Source organism: Falco naumanni, chromosome 2 (assembly GCF_017639655.2).
Source record: "Falco naumanni isolate bFalNau1 chromosome 2, bFalNau1.pat, whole genome shotgun sequence".
Taxonomy (NCBI): domain Eukaryota; kingdom Metazoa; phylum Chordata; class Aves; order Falconiformes; family Falconidae; genus Falco; species Falco naumanni.
The window spans coordinates 98,555,275-98,581,975 of NC_054055.1; the positions used below are offsets into that span (position 1 = coordinate 98,555,275).

At 36.7% G+C, this 26,701-nt stretch overlaps 1 protein-coding gene across 7 annotated transcripts; it reads left to right on the forward strand.

The window, feature by feature from the left end:
• The first annotated feature begins 151 nt into the window (after nt 1-151).
• On the forward strand, nt 152-24,770 carry PNPLA4 (patatin like phospholipase domain containing 4). 7 transcript variants are annotated; one of them, XM_040582790.1, is made up of 9 exons: nt 152-199; nt 1,483-1,791; nt 2,536-2,662; nt 8,190-8,374; nt 12,446-12,540; nt 12,718-12,853; nt 16,036-16,101; nt 21,632-21,784; nt 23,918-24,770. In XM_040582790.1, the coding sequence occupies exons 2-9, from the start codon at nt 1,561-1,563 to the stop codon at nt 24,047-24,049; spliced, it is 1,125 nt and encodes a 374-aa protein (XP_040438724.1). In that variant the 5' UTR covers nt 152-199; nt 1,483-1,560; the 3' UTR covers nt 24,050-24,770. The 7 variants fall into 7 exon arrangements, with proteins under 7 accessions (XP_040438724.1, XP_040438725.1, XP_040438722.1 ...); XM_040582788.1 differs by lacking the exon at nt 152-199 and adding an exon at nt 229-537; XM_040582789.1 differs by lacking the exon at nt 152-199 and adding an exon at nt 229-523.
• The last annotated feature ends 1,931 nt before the right edge of the window (nt 24,771-26,701 follow it).

Consider the following 26,701-nt stretch of genomic DNA (forward strand, 5'->3'; position numbering starts at 1 on the left):
CCCCTCCCCTCCCCTCCCCTCCCCTCCCCTCCCCTCCCCGCGCCGGGCGCCTGCGTCCCGCGCACGCCATCCGCCTCGAGCTGCGCACGCGCGCAGGGGCGGGGCCACGCCCCCCGCGCGCCGCGGGCGCCACTATCCCGCCCCCGCCACTCTCCCGCCGCCGCCGTAGTGCACAGAGGCCGCGCCGCCGCCGGGGGAGGTAGCGCGCGGAGGGGCGGGGCGGTCGTCTCGCGAGCTGTGGAGCGAGGACGAGCCACCGGCGGGCGGGAGCAGTTCCCTGGAGTCGCCGCGACCCTGGGAGCGCGGCCCGGAGCTGTTAGCCGGTGCCTCGGCCTGTTTAACGGCGGAGGCTGGGCCGCTCCGCCGCGGCCGGATCCCGCCCGGCAGCCGAGAGGGGCAGGGGGCTACTGGGCCCCGGGAGGGTCTGAGGCGGGAGCCTGCGCGGAGGGAACCGGGGGGAGCCTGGAGGCTTTGAGCTTAACATGTGAAGGGGCGTAGGCCGCTTAAAAATCGCCCTTCTGTTGTAAGCTTACAAGTGTAAGAGACGCGGTGGCTTTTTTAATTATGTCACTTAGGTTGTCAGTTGACGTTCTGTATTTGTTCCATTTAAAAGTTTCGTGTCGTGATTTCAGCTCAGTTTTGCTTGTTTATATTGGTTGTTTACCGGGGAAAAGTGGAGGGAGGAAAGATCCAGTTGCATTGTAGGCCTCTTAGGGCACACAAGGGGAAGCGTAAAACTTGAAACTCACTTGATTGGCAATAAAGTAGAAGTTGATGGTACACCTCTGAGACCTTGCCTACACAGAATCACACTGGGTGTGCACTGGTGGTCGGGACAGTAACCTGCTTTTCATCTGTACAAGCACGTTTCCTGATGTTACTCTTTATGGCCAAAGTTTTGCTAGGTGTTAACCAGACTTAAACCAGATTTGTGAGTCACTCCTAGCACAGTTTACAAGATTTGCCTTGTACCAGCCGGCATGCTTGAGTTTTTCTTACTAGGATCTTGTCTTCAGACTTCGGTTTTGTGAACAATCGATTTCGAGTTGCTGGAACACTCCTGACAAGTTTTCCAGCCGAGGGAGCAGGAACAGTGTGTTCACTGTAATTATAAGGGGCAGTTTGTTTGCTTGTTTTTGTGTTACTAACAATATTAGCCCTTCATGTTTCTGAAATGAACGGTTGACTTTATGGTTGGTGGTGAGCAACACAGTGCCAGACTTTATGGTTAGTGGTGAACAACACAGTGCCAGATGGAGGCTGGTGAGAGAGAGTAGCTACTGAACATTGTTTCATTGTCAAGTGAATCAACTATTAATGCATTTGTGTTTTAAGTGAGAGGGTTGTGAAGACAGCCTTGTCACAGTATCAGGGTCTTGATGTCCAGCTACCTTTCAACTTCTCTTTTTTTTCTTCTTTTTTCTTCCCCCTCCCCCCCCTCCCCCCCCCCCCCCCCCCCCCCCCCTTAATGTTTCTAAACAGATTGTGTTTAGAAGAAAGTTTCTGCGGTGTACTTCTATGGTGTCCAAGCTTATCTATTGATATTTCCTTTGTAACTCCATGATAAAACAGCTTCTGAAAGTATCAGTTTGCTTACCACATCATCTCGATCCAGAGGTCACTTTAACGAAAATGTGGACTGCTAAATGCTGTTGTAGTGCTCAAATGCTGTTACTTCAGTTGGAAGAAGGCAAATTGGGTAGTTGCATTTTTCCAAAAACTCAGCGGTTCTGGGTCGGAATTCTAAACTATTGCACCCTAAGAGCACCACTTAACAGAGTTGAATTCCAGGTAAGTATTTTTTGTGGTGCTTTAGGTATGAGTGATGTGCATCAATACAGTGATAATATAACTTTTTTTAGAGTCACCAGAGCTAAGCTTTTGATCTTGCAGCCTTATTTATGTATTGAAGATGCCTTTAGTATGTCAAGGTCAAGAGGCAGGCAGCAACAAGTTGCAGGAGAACCAGTTTAGAATGAACTTTCTGTGTCTGATGGCAGTTCTAAGTTGGGGAGGAAGATTAGTTTTTTTTAAATTATACTTCAGACAATACTCATCATAACTGATAGGCTTATTAGTTAGAATAACATCTGTTTAGTGAAGGACAGGACCAGAGTTCTGTTGAAAACCTTTTACTAATGTGGTACTGCTAAAAAAGGGGGTGTGTGTGTGTGTGTCAATTTTTATTTCAATTGTAAGGGAGAATAAAACCATAAGAGTTTGATCATGAGAAAATCTCTGGATATAAACAAAATTAGTAGGAAAGGACACAAAATTAAGGCTAATCTTGGACACTGACAGTTCCAAATGGTACTGTTTTTCTAGATGGCTAATTAAGCTCATCATTAAAATATGAATTGCTGCATGTATACATAGTGGAACATTGTGGTTTCAACTAGTTTAATGCGGAGTAAGCAATTGTAAAATTCATCTAGATGGTTTTACAACTGTTTTAATTGACTATTAATCTGTTTAAGGATAAATAATGGTCATTTTTTCTCTTTTTAATAGTAATATTTGACTGTATGATTGTAGGTTTCAAAGAGAAATGATAAACTACCAGTGGTAGATACAGGGATGACTCTCTGTGCAGAGGGAGCTAAATCAGCTTCTGTTAAAAGCTGCAGTGGAGTATGTGATGGAAGCCAACATCCATTAGAAGGTATTGAACCATTGCCACCTTTTCTTAAGAAGTCAGCCTTCACTGTGCTCTCTAGACATCTTGTAATAATGATCAAGATGGTCTAAACTTCTGATTTGAAAGTTTTGTATCAAGTGATGTGTTTATTTTTTAATTTTAAGGGGATTATACACAATTTTTATAGTTTGCAAAGACTCATGTGATTCTCCTAAGTGTTTTAATGGCTGATTGGATTTTGTACTGATTGTTTTGCATTATTATTTTTATTTTATTTTTCCTCAACTTCATCAAGCTCTTATAGTGCTTATCCTGTGTGATAGGGAGAATCAGTTTCTTGAGTTCTCGCTGAAGGCTACGAATGGTCTATGATGCTATGAACTTTTTTCTGTTACAAATGTGAAAAAGCAATTAAACATTCCTGTGTGAATGGTGCTTTCTTACTTAGGTAAATTGGTAGTTGCAAGTATGACCTTTATTTTAGCAATGCTGCCTAGCTAAAAAGTTCTTTCCGTAACTTTGCTTGTTTTGTCATTCCTAGCTAATAACTAATCCTCAAATGTGGTGTTACACATCATGCATTTTAGCTCCTATGCTTTAGGGTGCTTAGTCATTTGTGTTCTATGTATATTTAATTTTTGTTTGTGAAGGTTTTTTAGTCAGTTGCTTTGGGCATTTTCAGCTTTTGTTTACGAATGGGGTAGCTGGGAGGTAGCTGACTGGTTAAGACACTGAGATGGTACACTGTTTATATAATAATATTGCTCAGGAGACAGCAGTATGAGAAACTGTTGTGTTATTGCTTGTGCATGACAATTAGGAAGACTGTACCTATCCTGAAAAAGCTATATTGTACTGTATCATAATTCTGCTATACAGGCTTGTCTCTTTACGTGCATCCTCTTGTTGGTTTGCATTAGAAATGGATGAGATACTGCTGAATAAACAGAATATTTTATTCCCCCCAGTATATTTTTAAACGCCAGTGATTTTTTTTTTTGCCCTCCACATATGTGAGATTCTTTTAAATAGAACTCATAGGTTTATGTTTATCTTGAGCACTGCTGCATTATCTGTAATGAGGCTGAACAGCCCCAGTATCCTTCTAGTTTCTTCCTGTACTTATCTTTTCTTATGCTTGTTTTTTTTTCTTGTAGACAAGAGAAGCATACCTATCCCCTTACCTGTTTAAAATCTTTATCTTTTGAAATTTGCCATTCAAAAATGACGTTTTTGAAAAGCAGTGGCAAAAGCATTTGCTGTATCCTGTTTATATCCTATCTCTACAATGCATAGATGTGTGTGCACTGTCCAGCTGAAATGTACTTGTGTATCTTTTAAGGTTCATTGCAGTTTTTTTCTTAAGACATGCCAATATAGCTTTGAGTTAATAGATAATAAGTTTAATGGTCGGAATTTGTTAAACCCTCTGAGAATATTTGTTCTGAAGTCTTGTGGAACAGGTGTTTCATACCTTTTCTAAGACAGCAAGATCTCTGCTGTTTGTCCAGACAGCTGAAAAAATGGTCTGTCCAGATGTGACTGCACTTCTCTTTCTGGTACTCTGTAAGAAATTGTCAGGGAATAGTCATGCTGTAGACTTAATTAAATTTCTCTATATGTCCTCTTGGGAGTTGTTATAACCCTGCTATCTGTGATCGAAGAGTAGTGATCTACCAATGACGTACCACTAAAGCAGAAGACATTTTTGAATCATTCTGTTTCTGAAATACACCGTTCTAACTTGCAAATCAAGTGTTGCCATGGCGCATTTGCAAGAATCAAAAGAAATGGGAAGTTTATGTTCTTATAAAAGTGAGCATCTTGGTTTCTTAGTTCTTGCTTTTCTGATTTTACAGTACATTCATCTAATGAGTGTTCTTACCTTTTCCTCTTACTCAGAGATTCCTTTGCAAGCTGAAATGACATTGCTTACTGCATCTGTCAAGCAGATAGTTCCTTATAGAACTATGATTCTTATTCATCTGTATCATCTTTGTAGGTCAAGAGCTTTGTTACAGATTTGTTGTAAGAGGCCTTCAGGTAGATGCATAATCCTGAATGAAGATGTTGGTGTTCTGTTTTTTCTTCTCTGTAATGCTGATTGTTAGCAGTACTCTACCGATTCTAATGTTCTGAACAAATGAAAGAGGACCTGATTGTTTTACCCAGCAACAGGTGCTAGCTATCTCTTAGGAGCTAAACTGTTTTAAAGAAATTTTTAAATTAACAATTGGGTAAAGCCCTGAGCAACCCGCTTTGATCTGATAGCTGGTGCTGTTTTGAGCAGAAGAACGTTGGGTGAGAGACCTGAATTATTTTGTGATTCAGTGATGATTACTTTTTTTCTCATTGTTTACCCACTTATAGGGTTATTACATGTATGTGCAAAACCCATTTCACAGTCATGCAGCTAGATGTAACCACCAGTTCTGTCATTTGAACACGAATGCTGATCAAAATTTTTACCCAAGTATTTTTAAATTTCATGTATATGTGACAAATACATGGTGTAGGCTTGGGAACTGATCCCAATTAAAAAAAATGTAGTACCTTGATAACACAGACATGCAGTTTCTTCTTCTGATTTGCAAGTTCTCTGGGGGAATCTGTAAAATAGTGCTGTATTGCATGCCATACAAATCCAGTGGATCAAGAACTTCTGTTTAAAGAAGAAAAGAAAAAGGATTTATTTTTAACTGCGTCTTGCATTGCGTTCCTTTCGTCTGTTTGGACTTGAAAAAGTGCTTCTCAACTTGAAATCTCAGTGTTCTGTTTTTGCATGTTCATCTCGCTGAATCCTTTCGTCAGGCAAGAAGCTGATATGAATGCTTATTCAGTAATCTGTGTGTCTCTTAGGTAGGGGAACGAAGAAGGAGGAAGACAAGTATGGGATCTAAGTGTGAAGAAATTAACTCTCATCAAAGAGGGAATGCCGTTGTGTCCAGACACTTGAGAAAAGTGGTTACTCACAGTAACTGATAATTAGATAGGACTAAAGCTCATATAAAAAAAATAAAATTTCCTCATGAAGCCATGTAAGAGAAGGTGTGGCCATCTGACTTTAGTCAGTATATTTTCAGCAGTTTTTGATCAAGATTCAAATATTCTCTTCAGTTCACGTAACCTCCTTTTCTGTTCTTGCTTTAGAAAAAAGGTACCAGCCAATTCTTTATACAATGAAGTGTGCTTGTCTTCTACATTTGTAGGGATTTTTTTAATTAAAAAAAAATATCTAAAATTTCTTACTGTATCTATGCTTTATATAATCTTTTTAAAGTTTTCATCTTTTTTTTTGATTTATGAACATCTACAGTATTTTCCAGCAGGGAGAGATACCTTTTAGCATGCTTTGAAAATTAGCCTTTTAGGATGTTTAGAAGATATGTATATACAGAAACATAAACATACATATGCTTGTTTTTATTTGCATAATCTTATTGTGTTACACTTTTGTTTCTTAGTTACATTTCATAGGTCCCTTTAATGTAATTCTCAGGACTTTTGACCTCTTGCTTTTCTTGTTTATTTTCTGCCCAATCAATTACGTAAACATGGTTCTTACTGCATACAACGGTTCACCTTAGTAGTGTCTTGAGCCTGAAATCTTTTGAACAAAAATGGGCATTAATTCTTCCATGCTTGCTTTTCTTCCTACTAAATAATGCAGTTGCTTTAACCAACTTCAACTTTTTGTCAGCGTCCCCTGAAGCAGATGCATCTTTGCTCCTAATTTGTAGAAGGCATAGAAACAGCTGCATCAGTTGTTTAAACTCCCAAGAGTTTTAACTTGCTTGAAAGGAAGCACATCATGGCATCATACTTGAAAATCCGTTTTTTCTTCCACTTCACTAAAAAAAAAAAATAAAAATCTTTGAAGTAGTGTTGTGTTTGTTGTTTTCCAGTAAAATCTTAAGTGTTTTTTTATCTTCTATGCAGTACAGTGATTTTTTTCTTTAAAGTAAAAAATCCTTTCTTTTTAAAAGTAGTAACATGATTTATCATTTGCTTCATTGCAAATGCATTTCTGTCATACTGTCACAGCAAAAGCCAACCTGAAATTCTTTCGATCGGTACAAAAGTGTTAGATATAAGTTAGAAGTATTCCTACTTACAGGTGGATATGCAAGCATTTCCAGTGCAAAGCAGGTAAAGCACAGTTGATAAACTCATGATCGTGTGGTGTTTATAGCAGCATGACTGATGCACCAAACAGTATGCTCTGGCACTATGAAATGTGCTTTCTGAATTTGTTTGTTTGTTTTTAAATAGTAAAACTGGTTAGAACCATTTGTGATCTGATTTTGTGTTACAGGTAAAGCAGTTGAGTTTAGCATGTCTTCTTATCTGGTGATTTTGAAAACTGTTTCTTATCCCCATCTTTCCTGCTTTTCCCATTTCTGAATTGAAGAGGCAACTTAAATCAAAATGTGCTGTACACATTTGCCTCTCTTCATCAGAACTGATACCACAGTGTTCGTAAATTATTTCCAAAAGAAACATCTCATCAGCTATTGCATTATGAATGAGAAAAATCAAGTATATTACTGAGTGTACTGAATTTTGGGGTTTTGTCCAGTTCCTATGAAGATGTATCTAAATATACTAGAAGTGTGTACTATTTCAGTTTGTACTAATATTAGTTTGTACTAATTCAGTACTAAGATAATCTGCATAATATCTTGATTATCTCTGTACAATATAATCTGTAATACCTTGCTGTCATAATTGTAGTTATTTGCAGAAGAGCTAATAACATGTATGGCCTCATATTTAATTTTTTTAATAAAACATTGCTAAAGATCTGAACTTAAGCTTCCTGGGTTCTTTTATGAATTCTAAATTCTGTCCTTGGCACCGTCAGACTGTATGTGTGTTATACATTTAGTGCTTTGTGTTTTACTTTGATATATCTTTTTTAATTTCTTCTTGTTTTAATAATAGTAACAATGCATTGTGTTTTTCTTTTCTAAATGAGAAATTACTTTAAATAAGAATTTGTCTGTTACTGATGTCTAATAATATTAGTAAGCAAATGAGTTCCAAATGTGAAGTAAAAAAAATTGATTTCTTAGAGAATTATATTGGCTGTGTGAATTATACAAGGCTGTGTGTGTGTGTGTAAAGGGATGATACAGTAGCCAGTAGTTTTATTTTTAATTTGCTTTTTATTCCATCTGGCTAACAGTGCTTGCTCTCCAACAGCATTCTCTTAGCACTTTTGAGTAGCTACTTTTATTTTGTATTTCTTTGACAAGTTAGATGAAAATGTGCAGTTACATTGTATATAATTATATATATATATTTATCGATTGATTGATTGAAAAAGGGATTTGTTCTAAGGAGTATTTTAGAGTTGTTTTCAATTTTGGAGTTGCTAAACTAACTGCTACTTGTTTGATTTATTTAGTAATCAAAGGTTTTTACTGTTCTTAACTGCTCTGTTACGTAGATACAGTATGTTGTGTGTTCAGTGGCAAAAGTATAGATGTATATTATAAGATAAAATTAACTGATCTTTCTTCTGACTGTGAAACTTTTCTTTCCGCAGCAAAAATGAAACGTATCAATCTGTCGTTTGCAGCCTGTGGTTTTCTGGGTATTTACCACTTGGGGGCAGCAGCTGCTTTTTACAAGCATGGTAAGAAGTTCCTGAAAGTTGTGAAAGCTTTTGCGGGAGCTTCAGCAGGATCACTGGCTGCCACTGTCTTATTAGCAGTACCAGAAAATATAGAGGTAAATTAATAAACTCGAAGGTATAGGATATGATAATTGTCAAAGGATATTTTTGATATAATCATCTGCCATTAAGGTTTTTTAAAATGTTTTGGTTCTTGTTTTTCTTCTTATTTCTTTTAAAGAAACAGGACTCGTGTATATGTTTTCATTAATAAAATCTGTGACTCGTGGGTAGAAATATTTATGAAGCAAGTATTTCTTCACAGAAAAAACCTGTCATATGAACTTTATAATTTAGGCTATGTAAATATAAATTTCATGTGTGTGAGTGTTGAGTTGTATGCAACCAGATATACTTTAATACACCAAAATATGTATGTACTCGATCACTGTACATTACAAAGTTAATCATTTTCTTCTTGGCTAGAGATAGGGTTTCTTAAGCAAATGCATAGCACCATCCTTTCATACTTTTGTGAAAGGAGATGAAAATGGTAGATGGAGTATATCTGCATAAAGTTGAAGAACACCACACACTGGCTCGTTTTTTTCTTTGCTGTCAGTGCTCCATCAGACAGCGCAAGAAGTGGCTTTTACGCCTCCTTTAGACTCAGTACAGTTTATGACTTAACAGCAGTAGCCCCACCGTGTGCCAGGGAGGGTTAACTCTCACAGCAATTCTGTTCTGACATGCTGCGTATGTGTGTTTGGGGTTTTTTCTCCAGAGATGCCACTTTTTTTTTCTCACCATGGATATGGTGTCATATAGAAACAAGTTATATTCATATGAATAAATTATATTCATATAAGTATATATGTTATGACATATAGTCATATTATATAATATACATAATTTTATATACATAAAATTATATGATATGACTACCCTATTACAGGTTATGTGGGAGGGCATTAGCTTTTCTGTTTGCTTGTTTTTCCCCATAGGTTAAGACTGCTTTGCCCTCCTGAAGTGCCTGCAGTGACTTTGCCTTAATATATGCAAAGGTCTAGGCCTTGCCAAAATGTTAAGATCTTTCTTTAATATTTTGAATTACAATAAACAGCATTATTAGGGCAAGAGGTCTGTTAGATTTTTGTTCTAAGTACACTTGGGTTTCAGTCTGGTGAGTGTTGGGTAAGTTTCTCCGGGCCTCACTTAATACAAGTTTCACTGCATTTGCTTCAAATAATAGTCCCAAACAATACCACACTTTGCCACTGATCTTTCTTTTTGGGTTGGTGTGTTTTTGGTTTTGGTTGGTTTGTTGTTGTTGTTGTTGTTGTTATTTGTTTCTGCTGGGGTATGAATTTAGCTTGCAGAGTTAACTATACTTCGTTGCTTTCAGCAGGAAGTTCTTCCTTGCCTTCCACTACCACCCCAGGTCCATTCTTTATATGATTTGCTATTAGACAAGTTCCACTCTGTTGTGAAGAGAACCTTGCTTTATATTCTGTTCAGGTGTTACTCCTTTTTTGTAGCCTCTGACTAGTTGTTCAGCTTCAAGTTTGCCTGATATAATGCATACCTCTGATAGAAATTTTCTCTATGATGGGTACAGTAACTAGCCTTTTCTTAGCCCAAGGAGATTTTTCTGTTAATTGCAGGCTCTGGGTGTGAGCATTTGTTTCTAGCCTGGTCCAACTTAAATAGATCTTTCTATGTAAAAATATTAGTGCAGTTATTATTTTTGTTTGTCAAAACTAAGCCTATAATACATTGAGTCTGATGGATTTTTGCTTAAAATTGTCATTTTCATACAAGCTGAAGAATGTTTCATGAACTTCTTAGTCCTTTTTTTAAATTTACTTTTTAGTTGTTCCGTTACACTGCTTATGTGTAACATGGAAAATTGAGAGCTGTTTTTTGGGGGGAATAATTCTTCCTAATTACCATGGAACTTAGATAAAGGCAGTGTTGTGTACTGAATAGAATTAATTTTTCATGTCTTTATCATGATAATTATTGCACTGCTAACTTGAAATATTTTATATCCACAAATATAACTCTTACATCAGTTTATTTTTTTCTTTTTTTCTTTCCCCAGAGATGGCTATGTTAGAGAAGGTATAATTAGGACTTTCACCATGTCCTAGTCTTGAATCTCTAATACAACCTTTTATTATCTTGGAGAGAATCTAACTGAAGATTTCTTGTTTTGACTGTTGCTGTTCTAATATGACAGTTTGCAAATGTTTTTCTGTCACATCTTTTTTTGTCACTGTTGAAAAGGCAAGGGACTTGAGAATTCTAGGGATGCTTATAGAGTTATAGATAAGAACCTGTTTATTCTAAAAATACCTTAATCATGTTTGATGTCAAGTGTGGTTAACTCGGTACAAGTAGGTCCAATTTCTAAACATGACCTCAGTCACTATTTAAAATGTAGTTGTATTGTTTAAAGCTTCTAGAACTAAAATTATAAACAAATTGTAGCTGTAAGAAGTTGTCCCTTTTGGCAGCAAGAATTTAGAGTCTAGGTGCGGGCTATTCTTAGTAACTTGTAATATGGGAAGTAGTTTTCTGTTGTTCACCTAGGTTTGGTTTCATCCAGCTCCATGTTACTCTTAGCTCCCCATCACTTTTAAAGCATCTGAGATATAAAGAGGATGGTTTTGAGCTACTTCTCTGTAGGGTTTTGTGGGTTTCTTCTCTGTTTGGAGACTACAGAAGAACCCTATCTGCCTAACGGAGAATAAATTGAAGACTTAGTACATATACTTGATATATTTGAATTGGCTTGGAACAGGCAATGACAAGTACCTTGTAGGGTAAAGGTGCAAATCTCACCTGTGTGAAATTGATTAGCACAAATCTTTACAATGATTGTTGCTTTAAGCGATATGGACTTCTTAATGAACTTTTTTGATAAATTTCTTTGAAGTCCATATAGAGAAAGTAAATGAAAGAACTACATTTATGTCTCATTTACATGAGCGATCTGGCATGCGAGTGGTATGAGGAAATTAAAATGCTTCAGTCAGCTTGCTTATCTCATACTAATCCTCACCCCAACTTTTTCCTGGTTTTCCTTCCATTAAATCCTGTACTCTCCTCTTCAGTAGGACATACTCGGTTTTTTCTCTGCCCGCTCCCCCAGCCCCCCCTTCCAGTCACGTCAATCATTTATTTTGTTATTAGCGACATACTTACTCTTAATGCAGGAAGCTAATAACCCAGGAGCCCCAAACTATCTGTAGACAGATCTTTTACTCTATAAATGTGTTTAGATAGGTGACTATGAGTATAATAGATCTATTCAGTACCAATTTCAGAAAGTTGCATAAGATTGGATTTAGTTTTTTCCCAAGTCCCTAAAATCATTAGAGAGCATGAAAGGATTAGAAGAGGAATACAAATACTGAACAGTGAGTCTTAAGTATTCAGAATCATAATTAATTGTTTCAGAAACTTTTTGCTAAAAGATAAATGCTACCAATTCCTTTGGTGTCCTTTTGGAGTTCTTATGGGTCACACTTAAAGCTATTTTTCTGGAGTCATTAACGTATTTCAGCTTGTGTGAAAGGGGTTTCTGCAGTGGAATCTGTGGCCTGGTTTTCTGCAGTGTCTTCTCTTGTATCATTCATTATAGTATTCCATTCATTAAATACTTCCATGGTATTATATTCATTAAATATGTATATTTGTTAGTAGCATGGTTTTTCAACTTGTGAAAAGAAATTGTAAGAATTGTAAGGTTTTATGGTTTATAGGCATCTCAAGGTACTTGTGTCTGGTTTGAGTACTGGAGTAGTCTTTAAAACAGAAGGTGGCTTTACACTTGAAATATAATCATTCTCATGATGGTATGTTCAGAGAACTCATTATTTGACAGTAGTAATATGTAGAAGAAAAACCTTTAAATTTCCTTGATTGTTAAACTGGTACTCATGTGAGGGGTTTTGGGTTTTGATTTGGTTTTTAATTAGAAATCTTGTTTTCTTACAAATTAGTTCTTATAAAAGGGTCAACGTTTTGTTACAAACCAAACATTTATGGGAAAATATTTCAGTCTGATCTTGTGGCTCTCTCTTGATTAACCTTTAGCTGCTAGTATGGTTTAGATACCACAGATGAACATACTTCCCATAACTAAAGCATCCTTAATGGTAAATATTTTTATTTTCCAGAAATGTAAGAAGTTTGCCTGTGGATTTGCAGAAGAAGTTAGAAAATTGGACTTTGGTGCTGTAACACCTGGTTATGATTTTATGAAAACACTTCGGTACCTATCTTAATGCATATCTTAATTTCTGTGTGAAGCTCTGTACGTGAAAATGGAGAGTGTGCATGTTTTTTCTACACTGTGGCGTGCCCAGCACTCTTTTCTTTCACCCCTAATATATTTGCAAGGTTTTTAAATAATGACAGTGAATGATGTTTAGCATTTTCTTTACTCTAGGGGAGGCATAGAATCTATTCTTCCTTCTAATGCTCATGAGATAGCTGAGAACCGGCTCTATGTGTCAGTCACTAACACCAAAACTAAGAAAAATCACTTGATTTCCAATTTTGCCTCCAGGGAGGACCTCATTAAGGTAATGAAGCTGAATATTGCTGCATTAAATAAAAATGTTTTAATTTCTTCAAGTCTTAGGATTATGTTGGTAGCTGTACAATAAATCACTGTTTTACTCAAGTAATCACACTCAGTGGTGCTACAACCATAATATAAACAATGGAAGCAGAATTTTATGCTAGTTTTGCAAGTTTTGCTAAAATTGATTTTGTGTGTGTGTGTTTCCTGTATCTGTTTTTAAAGTACTACCTTTTAGGCAAAGAACGTTTAAAATGTAACAGGGTAACTAATGGTTACAGTAGATAAGAATGAAATCGAGAATCTGCAAATTTTGTAACAATTTACTGAGTCTTTTTGCATGTCTTACTTCACTGATACCATTTCTGTTATAGTTTATCACAAAAGAAAGTAAAAAAAAAAAGTTAAAAAAATAAAATCCAACACTTTCCACAGGTCCTTGTGGGGAATAGATCGAATGTAATGTTAAGTACCATATATAAACTGTATCTTAACTGTTGCTGGAAAGCATATTTTCTACTGCCCATCTCTTCTTTTGAGTGACACTTTTTAAATTTGGATCAGGATTGTATATACAGGCTGATAACGAAATGGTAGGAGGAATTCAGATGCATGTAAAGCAAATGTTCTTTCTAGTAATTGATTAGTGGAGGAATCATAAGTTATAGCAGAATAAAGAAGGAAATAGAATAAGCAGGACTTTGTTCTTTCCCTGTCTTTGTGGATGCTTAAAGAAGAGCTTCTTTATAATTAACACTTAAAATCGCACTTGTTAGCAAAATCTCAAAGTATGCATTGGAAGTTTGCCTTTAAAGTATCAGGTTTTTTAAATCTTGATCTCAAATTATGCACTGTTAGTTAGAGCTATAGTAGCCAGCAGTGACAAGCATGGAGATTATTATTCTGTTGGTCTGTTGGTTTTTTGCAGTGAAATCTTCTAACCTGAAGACAATTAGAAGTGTCAAGTCAACCTTGGAAATGCATACTTTTTTTTTTTGTATTTAGCTCTTTTGTTGACCCTAACCATTTCTGTTCTTTGTTTTTGTTCTGTATGCTAGCAGTAGAATGATTTGGAATAATACTAAGAAAATTCCAAATCATTGGTCATTGGAATACACTTAAAGAACAGAAAATATCAGTGTATCTCATAATACATGTTCTTGTGCATGCCTTCACCTATGTGTGTATCATTTATACAGCAGTCTGCATGTTGTTGGCTGCTCCGGTAGCATGGAAGACAGAGCTTGTTAGGTTATAGAATCATGTTACACTTAGAAGTGATCTACTACATCCAAGGCATAAAGATACTGCTGGGCAAACTGTTTCATAACAGCAAAACTTCTGTAATCTCTGCCATGATTCTTTCAACTTCATGTACAATTGATTTTAGTGCTTAACGAGCCTTATGATTCCGAAGTTTTTCATAATGGCTAAACTGAATACATGTTGCTACAATTTTAAACTTATTTTCTTTTAGTATCCCTGCACCCCAATGGATGTGGGAAGGCAGTTAATGGTCTTCCACTTTTGAAATAGTCTTTACATATGTGAAGACAGTCATCACATACCAGCCTTTCTAGACCTGCAGTTCTTAAAACTGGAGGTGAAGGGAAAGAGAAGCATGATTTGTTTGTTTGTGAGGGAGCAGGGCACAGAACACTTGTATTTAGTTTGGAAAGGTGGGAGCAGTGAACAGGAGCTCACACTGGTCTGTTAGTAGTAGGGAAATACTAAGTGTTAGTTCTTCAAACTCATCCTTCCTAGCCTCAGTCTTGTCTAACTGACTTTATAAAGAGAGCCAACTGCTTTCTTCAGTCTTTGTGAACAGAAGTCACACTTTGCAGTGGTTATCTGGTTTTAGCCCTTTTCCTTCACCAAACCTTTTGTCCCCATTTCTCTTAGTTTAAAAGGGCCAAAGTTACTGAGATGGAGTTGAAGGAATGAGGAGTTGGTCAGAGGAAGAAACTGATGTTGGGAACTTGAGAACTCTGTAGGATGTCACTTATGAAAACCTGAACAGGAATGATTTCACAGGGGACCTTATCTTATGCTTTTGTGAGGGAAAGGCCTGTCTGCTAGAGGAATGGCTACAATTTCACATTTGGAAAATAAGAGAAAGGCTTTTTATTTGACCTCAGACAAAGCTGAGGTGGTCTGGATCACTGGGAAGAGAAATAGGCAAAAAAAATACTCTAAGTGAAGGTTAAAGACTTCATACAGAGTCTTAATTAAGACTTGTTAGGGGAATTGATGTATTTAATACTGGAAGTACCTTAATTTGTTGTAAAAATATACACAATTCCACCAAAAAAAGCTCAGGCACTTTCTTCCATAGTCTCCATGGATTGTGGGATTTTTTTGCACATGATCATCTTAACACGTAGTATATATATTCCAGTCTGTAACCTGCTTCTGTTCACCAGATTTGTGTCTCATGCCACCATGCAAGCACATGCATGCATATCATCACATTTGGGTATATGAAAATTTCTGATATGTTCTCCTTTATCCACACATGTACTCCTTCTCTTTGAAATACTCTATACTGATTGTGCGCATATATATATGTATGGGTGGATACATAGATACAGAGATACATGCACATGCTGTCATAGATGATGCTGTGAGTAGATAGAAGGGTATTATGTGTGCACATCTAAACATGACAGAAGAGGTGTCTTGGTCTAAAAAAGTAAAAATAAAAATTGAACTACTGTAGACAGTGATGTAGGCTTACAGTAGGGCAAACAGTAATTTATTAATACTTGGATTTATTAAATGTAAAGTATTAATACTGATAAAGATCTACATGAGTTTTCATGCTGTTTGTAGTATTTTGGAAATTTTGAATTCTTAGAAAATGTGATTTATTCTGAGTAAACACTATATAAATATGCCAGCAGAACAATTGGGTCAGCTTCTTCTTTGACACTATTCTATACTGCGTTTGTTTTTGTTTTTTTCATTATATGCATAGTTTCTCCAAGCCATAGATTTACTTCACGTTGTGTAAGACTTAAGTTCATACTCTTTTGAATCACATTAATCAATAAGTTAAGTTGTGATACTTTGTTTTGAGAGTTGTCAGCAAGTCATAAAAAAACCCCCATTGAATAGTTTTAATCACGTTTTGACACTTTTCTTCAATTTCATTTGCTATTCTGTCTGCTTTGTTTTCTCTAGGTCCTGCTAGCAAGTAGTTTTGTGCCATTTTATGCAGGAATTAAGCCAGTGGAATATAAAGGAGAGGTAATTTTTCATTAAATTTAACTACCAGCTGTTTTTTTTGTATGAGAACATTCTTAATTTCTGAGGTAATGATTTGATCCTAAGGGAAGGCAAGTGCAGTACTCTGTTTTGTAGAATAGTTATTGTTGCTGCTCATACTGTAGATTAACAAACTCGTATCATCTTTCACAGTGTTAATGTGTTGTTTCAAAAACTGTGGGTGCGGAGACTGAAATGATCTCTGTAGTGTGAAGCTATTTCCTAAAGATGTCTAACACTTAACCGTGAGAAGAAGCTTTACTTAGTAAAGATGCTTCTCATGACAAGCTGTGTTACCAACTTAAAAATATTTCTTTGTGATTTAAAGGCACACCATTCTGCTTTTATATTTAATGGAAGGAATGATAGGGAGGTCTTGGCGGATTGAATGTGCTAGAATACAGGTGTCTGTTTATGTATGTGTTGTTCTCATGTTCTGTACAAAATTACATACTTAGGAGGTGCCTTCAAATCTTTTACCTCTGGACAAGCATTAAGGAATAAAGGTGTGTTTTTTTGTTGTTTTGGTTTTTTTTTTTCCTCTATAGCATCTGGCTGTGAAGTTTTTAGAGGTATAAACTACTATAAGAAAACATTTTCACAGTTGCCTGTACTTGGTTTAGCTTCAAGAACCTTTTTATCTTTCTTACATATTAACTTTTTAAGAATAATTTTGATTGTTTAGTCTGTAATTACTAGAAGCCTGAAAATAGCCATTTTTTTCTTTCTGAAAAATACTATGTGATAATTTTTATTCCTCATATGTAGCCAAATGATGTCTTCAGAAGACCTATAATCCTCACAACCACCTTGCCAAAAAACCCTCCACAAAACCATATGCATTTGTCTCTAGCAAGAGAGTTGAAGTTTTTTATGTTGTAAAGCTTGTTGGCTTTAGAATTATGTATACAGCAATACATATCAGCTAAAGTGTTTGAAGAGTTTAAATCAGTATTGCCTGACTGTTTGAGTCAAACAGAGACTGCTTGCCACTTCCCAGGGTCTGGAAATGGTGTTGGAGTATTTATATGTCGCTTGTGCAGTTCAGAAGGCATACATGGATTTTTTTAGGTTCATTCTGTCATTAGTTAAAGGGAAGGCACTGTCGTTGTTACATTTTTTCTATTGTTCTTTCAATTAAGAAATTGAAAAGTTGGCTCAGGGTTTTGTCCAAAACTTAGTTAAAACCCATTTTACTGGATGGACACTGCAATTATGACTTGTGTAGGTATTGCAGTATGTACTGAAACAACTGCAGCCTCTTCCTAGTGGAGAGTTCTTATTTCTTCCTAACTTTATTTTTTGCATTCAAAAGTGAAATCAGTGAATGTTTCACAGAAGCTGGTTACTTGAAAGCTTGTTATTGCCAAAGCTTCGTACTACTCCCCTTAAGTGAGACTTCTGCTCACTGCAGAAAAGGCAGTTTCTGGGAACGAGGCTGCTTTCATTTATTATCATTTGTTGGAGTGATTAGTTCTGCTTGTCTGCACTGACTTTTCTCATCTCGTGTTATGTAAAACAGTGCATTGGTGCATTTGTGGTTTGGGGATATTTATTTTTCTTTTGAGAAAGCTGCTGCCTGTAAATGTAGGTGACTTTCATTCTTTAGTCCAAAACACTCAGAGCGCAGTGAGAGCAAAAACCTTAGAATATCTCTTGCAATAGTATCGCCTTGGTGTGGAATAGTGGATAATGAGGATATGTGGGTGAGTAATAGGGGCCACAAAACGTGCGCTGTAGAGCCAGATACAAGACAGGTAACCTCATGATCCAGACATGGTAAGCACTGAAGTCAGTAAGATGGATTGGATATTGATTTGGCCCTGTGAGGCCACCTATCAAGTTGGTATCATATTCCAAGTTTCCCAAAAGCTTTACTGTAACAGGCCAACGTCCTGTCTGTCTGCATTTACACCACTTTCAGGGAGTAAATTCCTTAGGCCATATGGTCCATAACAGCATGGAATCAAGTTTACTCTCTGCTGGCCGCTCAAGTCTACTGGCCTTACCTGTGCTTCAGAACAGTTGATCTGAATCTTCTGTGGGCTACATACGTCACCTGCATACATATCACCAGGTCATCTGGGGGTGTTTTTAAAATGTATTTAAGTATGTTCTCAGAGGTACGTGATGTGCGGTATGTAAGGGAGTATGGTACACTTTTGATGGAATAGTGTCAGAAAATAGCCAAACTCATTGCTAGCCTGTCCATACTGTACTCCTCTTAAAGGGTGAACTCTAGGGTAAATTGTTTGCAGCATTGCACCTTAAGGGTTATTTTTAGGAATAATACTTTTTGGGAATCATTTGGCTCAATGGAGTTAGCTAGCATACCTTTAGTATGTATGCTTGGAGGCTAGACTTCCGGAGGGAATAAGTGAAATTACATGGTAGCATAGACATAACATCAGTCAGTTCACAAGTATGTTTTCTTCTGGTCTGATGAACCTAAAAAAATCTGAAGGAAAAGAGAGTGTAAGATAACATCTAAGAATTTATAGACGTTAATGGTCTTAACCAAATTGGGCTAGTTTATTACCTGGTTTGGGGATTTAAGGTACCTTTGGACTAGGCTTTCAATAACATCACAGCAGTCCTGCTGCATGTGAAATTATCTTTCTTTGAGTTGGTTTGGTGTCCTCTGAACCTCTGGCAAGGTTAATTTTTAAACCAGATAAAGACCTGCAGGTGATTGAGTTGACTGTATCTAATTAAGAGGCTGTAGTTTGTGTCACTGTTGTTCTTAGTGAACAGCATTGTAAAAAAAAATCTACTGGTAAATGAGTAAATTCTGTTAGGTCCAGCCTGCATTCTCAATTTCATTGTCTGGTTTGGTTTTTGTTGCACACTCTTTCAGAACTTTCTCTGTCTTTGGACTGTACTTGCGAAAGAGAAACTCATTCAGAAGTTACCAGGAATGTGCTTCATCAGCTGAGAAGGACTTTTCAAGAATTGGTTAATGGAATTAAAAGAATCTGGAGCATTACATCTCTTTATTTGCAGCATATAAATGTTTTCTTTCAACTGTGTAACATGACGGACTGTGAAGCTAAAATATTTTTGACTAGTAAGCAGCTTCACCCAAATGCTTGAAAGAAAAAAAAAATGGAGGGACATTGGCCAGTAGTAACAGAATCCACAAAAGGTAGTGCTTAATAAAAAGTATTGCCCTTGCCTTCATAAATGATTTAATTTTAAAATAAGTTGTAAAAGTACTAAGCTAGACTTGTGAAAGACATTAGCCATCTGCTATGGTGTCCAACGTGGCTTAGACAGGGACTCCACTGTTCTCACCATGGGAATCACAACAAAAGGCCACATAGTATTCCAGGGAACATGGCATATAAATCAATAATAGATGACTGTAGACACACACACAAAGTTGGTGTTAGAAAAGTTAAGATATTTTGCTCCTTTACTTGCAGTTAGGACACCAAATGGTGTACTAGGAGTTTGAGAAATCTGAAAAGTATCTTTAAATGGTTTTGGTATTATTTTTTTCCTCCTTTTCTCAATCCTAAGCATTAAGAAATGCAGAGTTTTGTTGTGGAAATTAAAGTAATTCAATGGTGAATTGTGGGTACCTGTATAAGCTAATGTCAAGAGTCAAGCTCTGAAGCATATTATGAAATAATAGTGTTAGGGCCATATAAATACTGAATGTGAATGTTTGTAGATTATATTATAAGCTCAGGAGCATGACATTCACCTGAGAGAGTGAAGAAGCGGGGGTGGGGGGTGGGCAAAGCACATACCATTTGGGGTGGTGGTGATGTGTGTGTTTGCTATGTATTCATGTGTAAAATAGAGTAAATCCATGTATCACCAGGTATGGGACTTGACAGTGGAACGAGGGACAAGTGACAACAAACTCCTTTGGTTGCCTGAAGTCAAATGTGGCACTAGGAGAAATCTATACCTATAGAGTTAAAAGTACTTGTGCTTTAAGCGAGAGTAAAGGACACAGCTGAGAGGGATCTATACAAGCAAGTGATGACCTCAGAGAATCTCATGGACTTCTGAAGAGCAAACACTGTAACCTGAGATAATGCTCATTGTATAGCAGTCGGTACACTGAAAGCTAGTGCCTTGCTAACAGTTTAAAGACAAATTTACTGTCGTCGTCATAAATCAACTTCCCAGTAATATACTTTTTGTGGGAGATTTTATTATTCTTTTAAAACGTTTGTGACTAAATTCCTGTGGGTGTTTTCAAGAATATTATGGGGAATACTTGCATTATTTTGCCATATTATGATGGCCACACATAATATCCTGTACAGTAGAAAAGTAATCTTCTGCTTGATTGGCACTGAAGAGTACTGGTACAATTTGCCATTTATTTTTAGTGTTCTGTGTTAATGAAATTTGAAGATGATATCCTGGAGTATTTAGTTACCTCTGGGGAGGTCAAACCCTTAAACACTGATGTGAATCTTACAATTACAGTATTAGGTGTCTTTTATAATTAGTGGAGAAGAAAGCACTTTTTCAGCACAATTCAAATCAGATGTAAATGCCTACTTTAGGATGAAGTGAATCACATGCTAGAAGTGTTTTTCTCCCTTGGCAGTAAAGGAAGTGTAGAATGACTCATTGTCTGTAGGATAAAGTTCGGTGAGATGCATCTGATCACTAGACCTCATATATGGTCAGTCAGTGCATCTAGCCAGTAGACTGATGTTGATTTTTGGGTTGTGTATGTAAGCACAGGAAGAAATACGAATGTATAAAATATATTGGCAAGAGATGTCACAACTGTCCCTGCTTATATTGGAATGGAATTTGGCTGTGGTCCCTGTAAAAATCAGGCTTTTGTCTCTAGACTGCATTTAGAACCAAGAAATGGCTTTGTAAGAAAGAATTTGGTTGCTTTTGTTTTTTCTTCCTCATTCTTTCCTATACTCAGTTCCTGTAGCAGACTTGATGTCTGCTCCCTATTTTGTGCCACAGTTCTTAGCTCCTTTCCACCGTTACCCTCTGCTTTCCAGCTAATGCTGTCTTGTACTGTGTATGTAAGACAAGAGGCTCTGAGGAAGAAGAGAGGAGTCATGCTTGGTTTGGCTTGTAGAGTCAGTTTACATGCACATACAGATTGTCCAGCTCCTAGTTTGAATCCGAGTAATGTTTTAGAGGAGTATACATTTCTGATATGGTTCACATATAATAATAACAATCCTACTTTTTCATGTATATGTTGAGAAAAATTCTATATGCAGCATTTTATCATTAGATGAACTAATGAGCCTTAGCAGTAGCTTGGCAAATATATTACCCACATACTTACACATTATGAAAAATGCTCCTTGATTAAACACTCTGTGTGTACTTTGTCAGGTCCTTGATTTTTGTGCCTCTTACTCAAGCTTGTTCATGGTATTCCAAGAAGGAAACTCGTAAGCTTTGTTGAGGGTAGGATGGAGGAGGGAGGGAAAGGAAGGATGTAGTTAGTATTTGGTTATGATCATGCTGTGTTAAGGTTACTTTGAAAATATTTCATTGTTTCCAATAGAAGTGGGTTGATGGTGGCCTTACCAATGGCCTTCCTATCTTTCCTGTTGGAAGAACTGTGACGGTTTCTCCCTTCAGCGGTCGATTAGATATCTGTCCACAGGATAAAGGACGTCTGGATCTTTATGTTAAATTTGCAAAACAAGATATAATGGTGAGTTGCTTGTTATTTAGTAACCTCAGAAGAAGAAAAGGTAGTTGTGCAGTTTAAGGTTAGCTTATTTTTGTCTGTTTTTTGTTTATGTATCGACTTAATGTTTTGGCATTTTTTGTTTTGTAAATGGAGGTAAACTTTTAAACATAAAGGAAGGAAAATGTAGAATAAAGAAGTTGGACAGTATTGATCTAGTACAAAACTGAACAAATTATCACAGGCTGTTGAATGTAAATAATCTAGGCTTGCTTTGGGGATCAGCTGTGTTTGGCTAGGCAGAGTGTTTATAGGAAAAAAAATACAAATAAAGACTTCTGTAAAATCCCTCAGGAGGGGCAACTTCAGAACATCCCATTATACTTACTGAAATCAGCTACTCTAATTGAATTTTAAATACAAGTTTAAGTCATACATTTGAAATGGTGTACATACAGGGGTCCTCAAACTTTTTTAACCAGGGGGCCGGCGCGCGGATGCAGTGGCAGGCCGTCATCTGCGGCTGCTTGGTCCCCCCCCCCCAGCCCCCGGCAGGGGGGCAGGGGAGTTCTGTAAATACCGGGGAGCGGATTGAGGACCCTGGGGGGCCGTATCCGGCCCGTGGGCCGTTGTTTGAGGACCCCTGGTGTACAATGACTTGTCACCTCATCGCTTGAAAGCTTATTTGTGACAACGCATTTCCAGAAGTTTTTTTGTTAGATGTTATAGAAACACTTCTGTATATTGAAATACAGGCAAAGACTGATTTTTATGGCTGGCCTCCTTCTCATCGTTGACATTTCGGTCTTTGCAAGCTTTGTTGTCTCACAGACTTTAACCACAGTACTGCTTCCTTTGTCTCGATAAAAGAAAATACTGAATAGTGGTAGACCCAGCTGTTAACAAAAGTGCATTAGGAAAAAAAAATAAAGATAGTGCTAATTGATACTTTTTTCTTAGTTTCTTTTAGACAGTTCCTAATAAGTGTTCTTAATTTAAGTAAAATCAGTGTCAGGTAATGTCATCCTAAATTGAACGAATTTCTGAATCTTTATAATGTTTCACAGAGATGTTAAGCATGGTAGTACTTGATAAATGATCGAAAAGTATGATATTATTGATTTCATACATATTGAAAATTATGCAATTGTTTACATGTTGGTCGTGATTTATATAATATCTAGTGCATTTAAAGGAGGGAAAATGAGCTGGTGATTAGATTAGAGATTGTAAAGTAATTGCAGTTACATTGCTTCTAGGGTCATGCAAGTTCAGACTTGTGCAGGATCTCAGGCAACTTTTAAAACTACTCCATTTGAAGCACTTTTAGCTTTTAGAGCTGTAAAAATGTGCACCAAGAATAAAAATTTTCCAGCAATACTCTAATCTACATGAAATGAAGAGTTTTCTGTCTTCCTTTAGCTGTATTGGAATGTGAACAGTTTTCTCTGTCTTTGAACTTCCTCCATCTATTGGTGTCAGAACTTGGAATAATTGCTTTCTTCAAATAGTGAGGATTATTTTGATATTGTTTTGCAAAATTGTGTAAAAAAAAAAAATAAATTAATCATATAAATGGAGTGTTCAGAACATTATTAACTAATTAAATCTTTAATTTTGTTGTAAAAAATTTAGTAATACATGTATTCAAGAGCAAAGTTCTGAAATCTTCTTACACCATCAAAGTGACCACTTGAGATGCTGAGTAGTTCTTAATTTGTTGGCAATACAAACTACGTTTATATTCGTATGTTAAACATTTCCTGGGAATGTTCCCAAGAATGTGGTTGTTTGCACTAGTAAGCTGTCAAAATATTTCCTTGCACAAGTTTATCATGTGCCAGCTACCACTCTGCCAGACAGTTCTGGGAATGCTTCCAAAGTTAAAACGTTTCAGAAACTTTGGGCAGTTTTACAGGCAGTCTGTCTTGGAGGCTGTGAATTTAATAGCATATATGCAGACCATTTGTGCCAGTTTGTCTTAGTGCTCAGCAGTGTACCTGGACATGGTTAATTTACTAGTGTCGACATAGCCGTGCTAGTCTTTTGTTTTCACATATGCTGCGTGAAACAGATGTGACAGAACAGATAGCAACACAGTCAAGTCTAGGTAAGTTGCTTTAATAAACTAATTTATAGCTTCTTGCTCTGTTGCAGCTGTCTCAGACCAATCTAGTAAGACTTAAGCAAGCTTTGTTCCCACCAAACCAGGAGGAAATGGAATTGTTATACCAAAATGGATTCGATGATGCTGTATTATTTTTACTGAAAGAAAACTGGTTTGAATAGATGGTATGTAGAAAATGAACAAAACCTGATGGCTGTCAAAACATGGCTACAGGCATCCTACAGGATCTCAGGGATTGTTGTCCTAATTCCTGTTCATGAAAATAAAAGGCCCAATGGAATTGCAACTGCTTTTTCTGAGAAAGTATCAGTTGCACTCCAAAGACCTGTATGAACATCTCAGAGTGGGAATTGTTCTTGCCTGGTAGTTGTTTTGAGGGGGTTTAGGCTTAGATCCATTTTGCTGCAGCTGAGGACTTGAATGTGGAATTTGTAAAAAGCCTGTTGCTGTAATTACAGAAGTTTGGAAAAGTCTTTCAATGTTACTTGAGAGAGAAATCAACATTGTACCATGAAAGATTACAATCTTTCATGGTACAATGTATTTCTTAATATAATAGTTGTGTGTGCTAATTGGATGCTTGCAATATTACTGATCACTACTACGTATCTTGCAGTGTTCTAAAGGGCTTGAATGCTTACCACGAGCCACAAGAAATAAAACATTTGCAACTCTTTTACTCTGATATGTGTATTTTTTAACACTAAAAGTATTTTGCCTTTTTCAGTGAATGTGGTCATTCAAAATTTGAAATACTAGTTGAAATCTGTAACAGAAGTGTGATGTTTGAACATAAAAGTATGTTGTAAAGAAGGATGTAAGAAATTATTGTATTTACTAGGATTTCTGCCTCTGCTGAATAAAAAATATATTTTCTTGAAACTTTTGTCAAGAGCTCATTTCTGAATTTCTTGGAATGCTGTAGCAACCTGATTATCTGCAAAAAACCCGACCCAGTCTATTGGAGAGATATTGAAGTGAGTCAGCAGGTAATGAACTCAGACTCCTGTATCTTATTTTACCATTCGCCTTGCTTTGACTAAAGTGCAAGTTCAGGATCTTCAGACTTAATGCCTAAATGCTAAAATCCACAACCTTTTATTTAAAATGCAAAGAGTCTTGTTCTTGAGTGTGTGTTTTAAGTTTATTTCTTAATACTTAAAACCTGGAGATTGAATTAAAGATGTATGAAATTATAGAATTCCCCAAAACCCAGTGAAAATCTATGGAGGTGACAAATAAGGTTTTTTAAAAAGTATCTGCTTTAGCTGTTTGAAAGTGTCTTTAACACATAACCACCAGATTTATATTCATACATAGGTTGCATCAGATTAAGATTCATGTGGCGGGGATTGAATTCTTACGTTACTGCTTTTTATTTTTAATGAAAATTTTAGAAGTGCTGATGTAAAACATCTTACTTTCATTTTAGAACAGCAACTCTTTCTAGATCCATGAGGTTCTGCATACAGTGAGAATGGGATAGCTTGCATGATTTCTGGGTCTGCAGGACAGCATTTTTGCATGTAAAACTGAATGTTACGTTTTTGCTACCAAGGGACCTGTGCCTGGCTCACTTGCATACTCGTATATACAGAGGATAACTTTTAGCATGAATAGAAATAGTAGATAATGCTATATAAGAAATTGCTTTCTTTCACACTGATCTGCTAGGGCCGAAGTCTCAGATCCAATGGTAACACCTCTTCTGGCATTCTGGTATAAACTTGAAACAGTTTTTTTTCACTTAGTGTTCTGGGGGCTTGGAGCTACTCACAGGCTTTCAGAAACAATGTACATCTTCTAATTGATACATGGCACCATTATTGCTCAGAAAAGTATATTTAGCAAGTCTGTACAAATCTCTTTTACCTGGATGCAGATTTTTAAGAGTTGCTTTTAAAGGAGGAGGTTATTGAATGCAAATTTCATTTACTGACGATGCACATTGCTTTTGAGCGTCAACACTGTCACAGTTTGCTATGCTCTTTAATCCATAAAAATCTGACTTCTTTCAGCATGTGTTAACGTTATCCACAGGAACATACGCATTATCATGTTTATTGAGCCCTAAGAACCACAGGTAATGTCAGTTGCTTCAGAAATTGACCTTCCTAGGTTTATGATAGGATAATGTCAGATTTTTCAGGAAGAGTAAAATCATATTAATGAAGACATGTTCACTCTGATAAAGGTGAGGGTTTTTTTGTGTTGGAGCATAAAAGTTGAATGAGAACAGACGTGTTCAGAGTGGATGCTGCTGCATGTATACCAAGAGTCGAGATTTTTCAGTTACTGCCATTTTATAGATGTGTTTTGATTGTGTATGACCTACTCAAAGTAGAAGGATGCAAGCCTTTTTTCTCTTCAGTTAGTCCTAAGGAAGCATAGTAAAGCATGTTCAGTATTGCATTATTTTCAGCCAGCTATGTCTAAGGCAGTGTTGTTTGTGTGAAAAATGGTATCTTGTTTGAAAAAGGGGATATTATGTTATCAATTAGCATATTTGGGAAATATTTTCAAAAAGGAGATCAGGAGGATAGGCACAGTGTCTTTGTTTCATGTAAGAAGCCAAGGCTGCTTCTAAGCATTCAGGTTCTGTGAATACCACCCATTTCCCCAATCCCTCTGCTGTATGACCTTGAAACTATCAGCTGTAAAGTTTAAGGAAACCCATTTCTTCTAAGCAGAGTACATCTTTCCAGTAGAGATGCGACCTTATTAAGAGTGAGTCTATTCGCTTTCTGGTTTAGTCTCCATAATTGCATGAATTGGTTGTAATTTCTTTCTATTTATATTTGTAAACTTAAAAG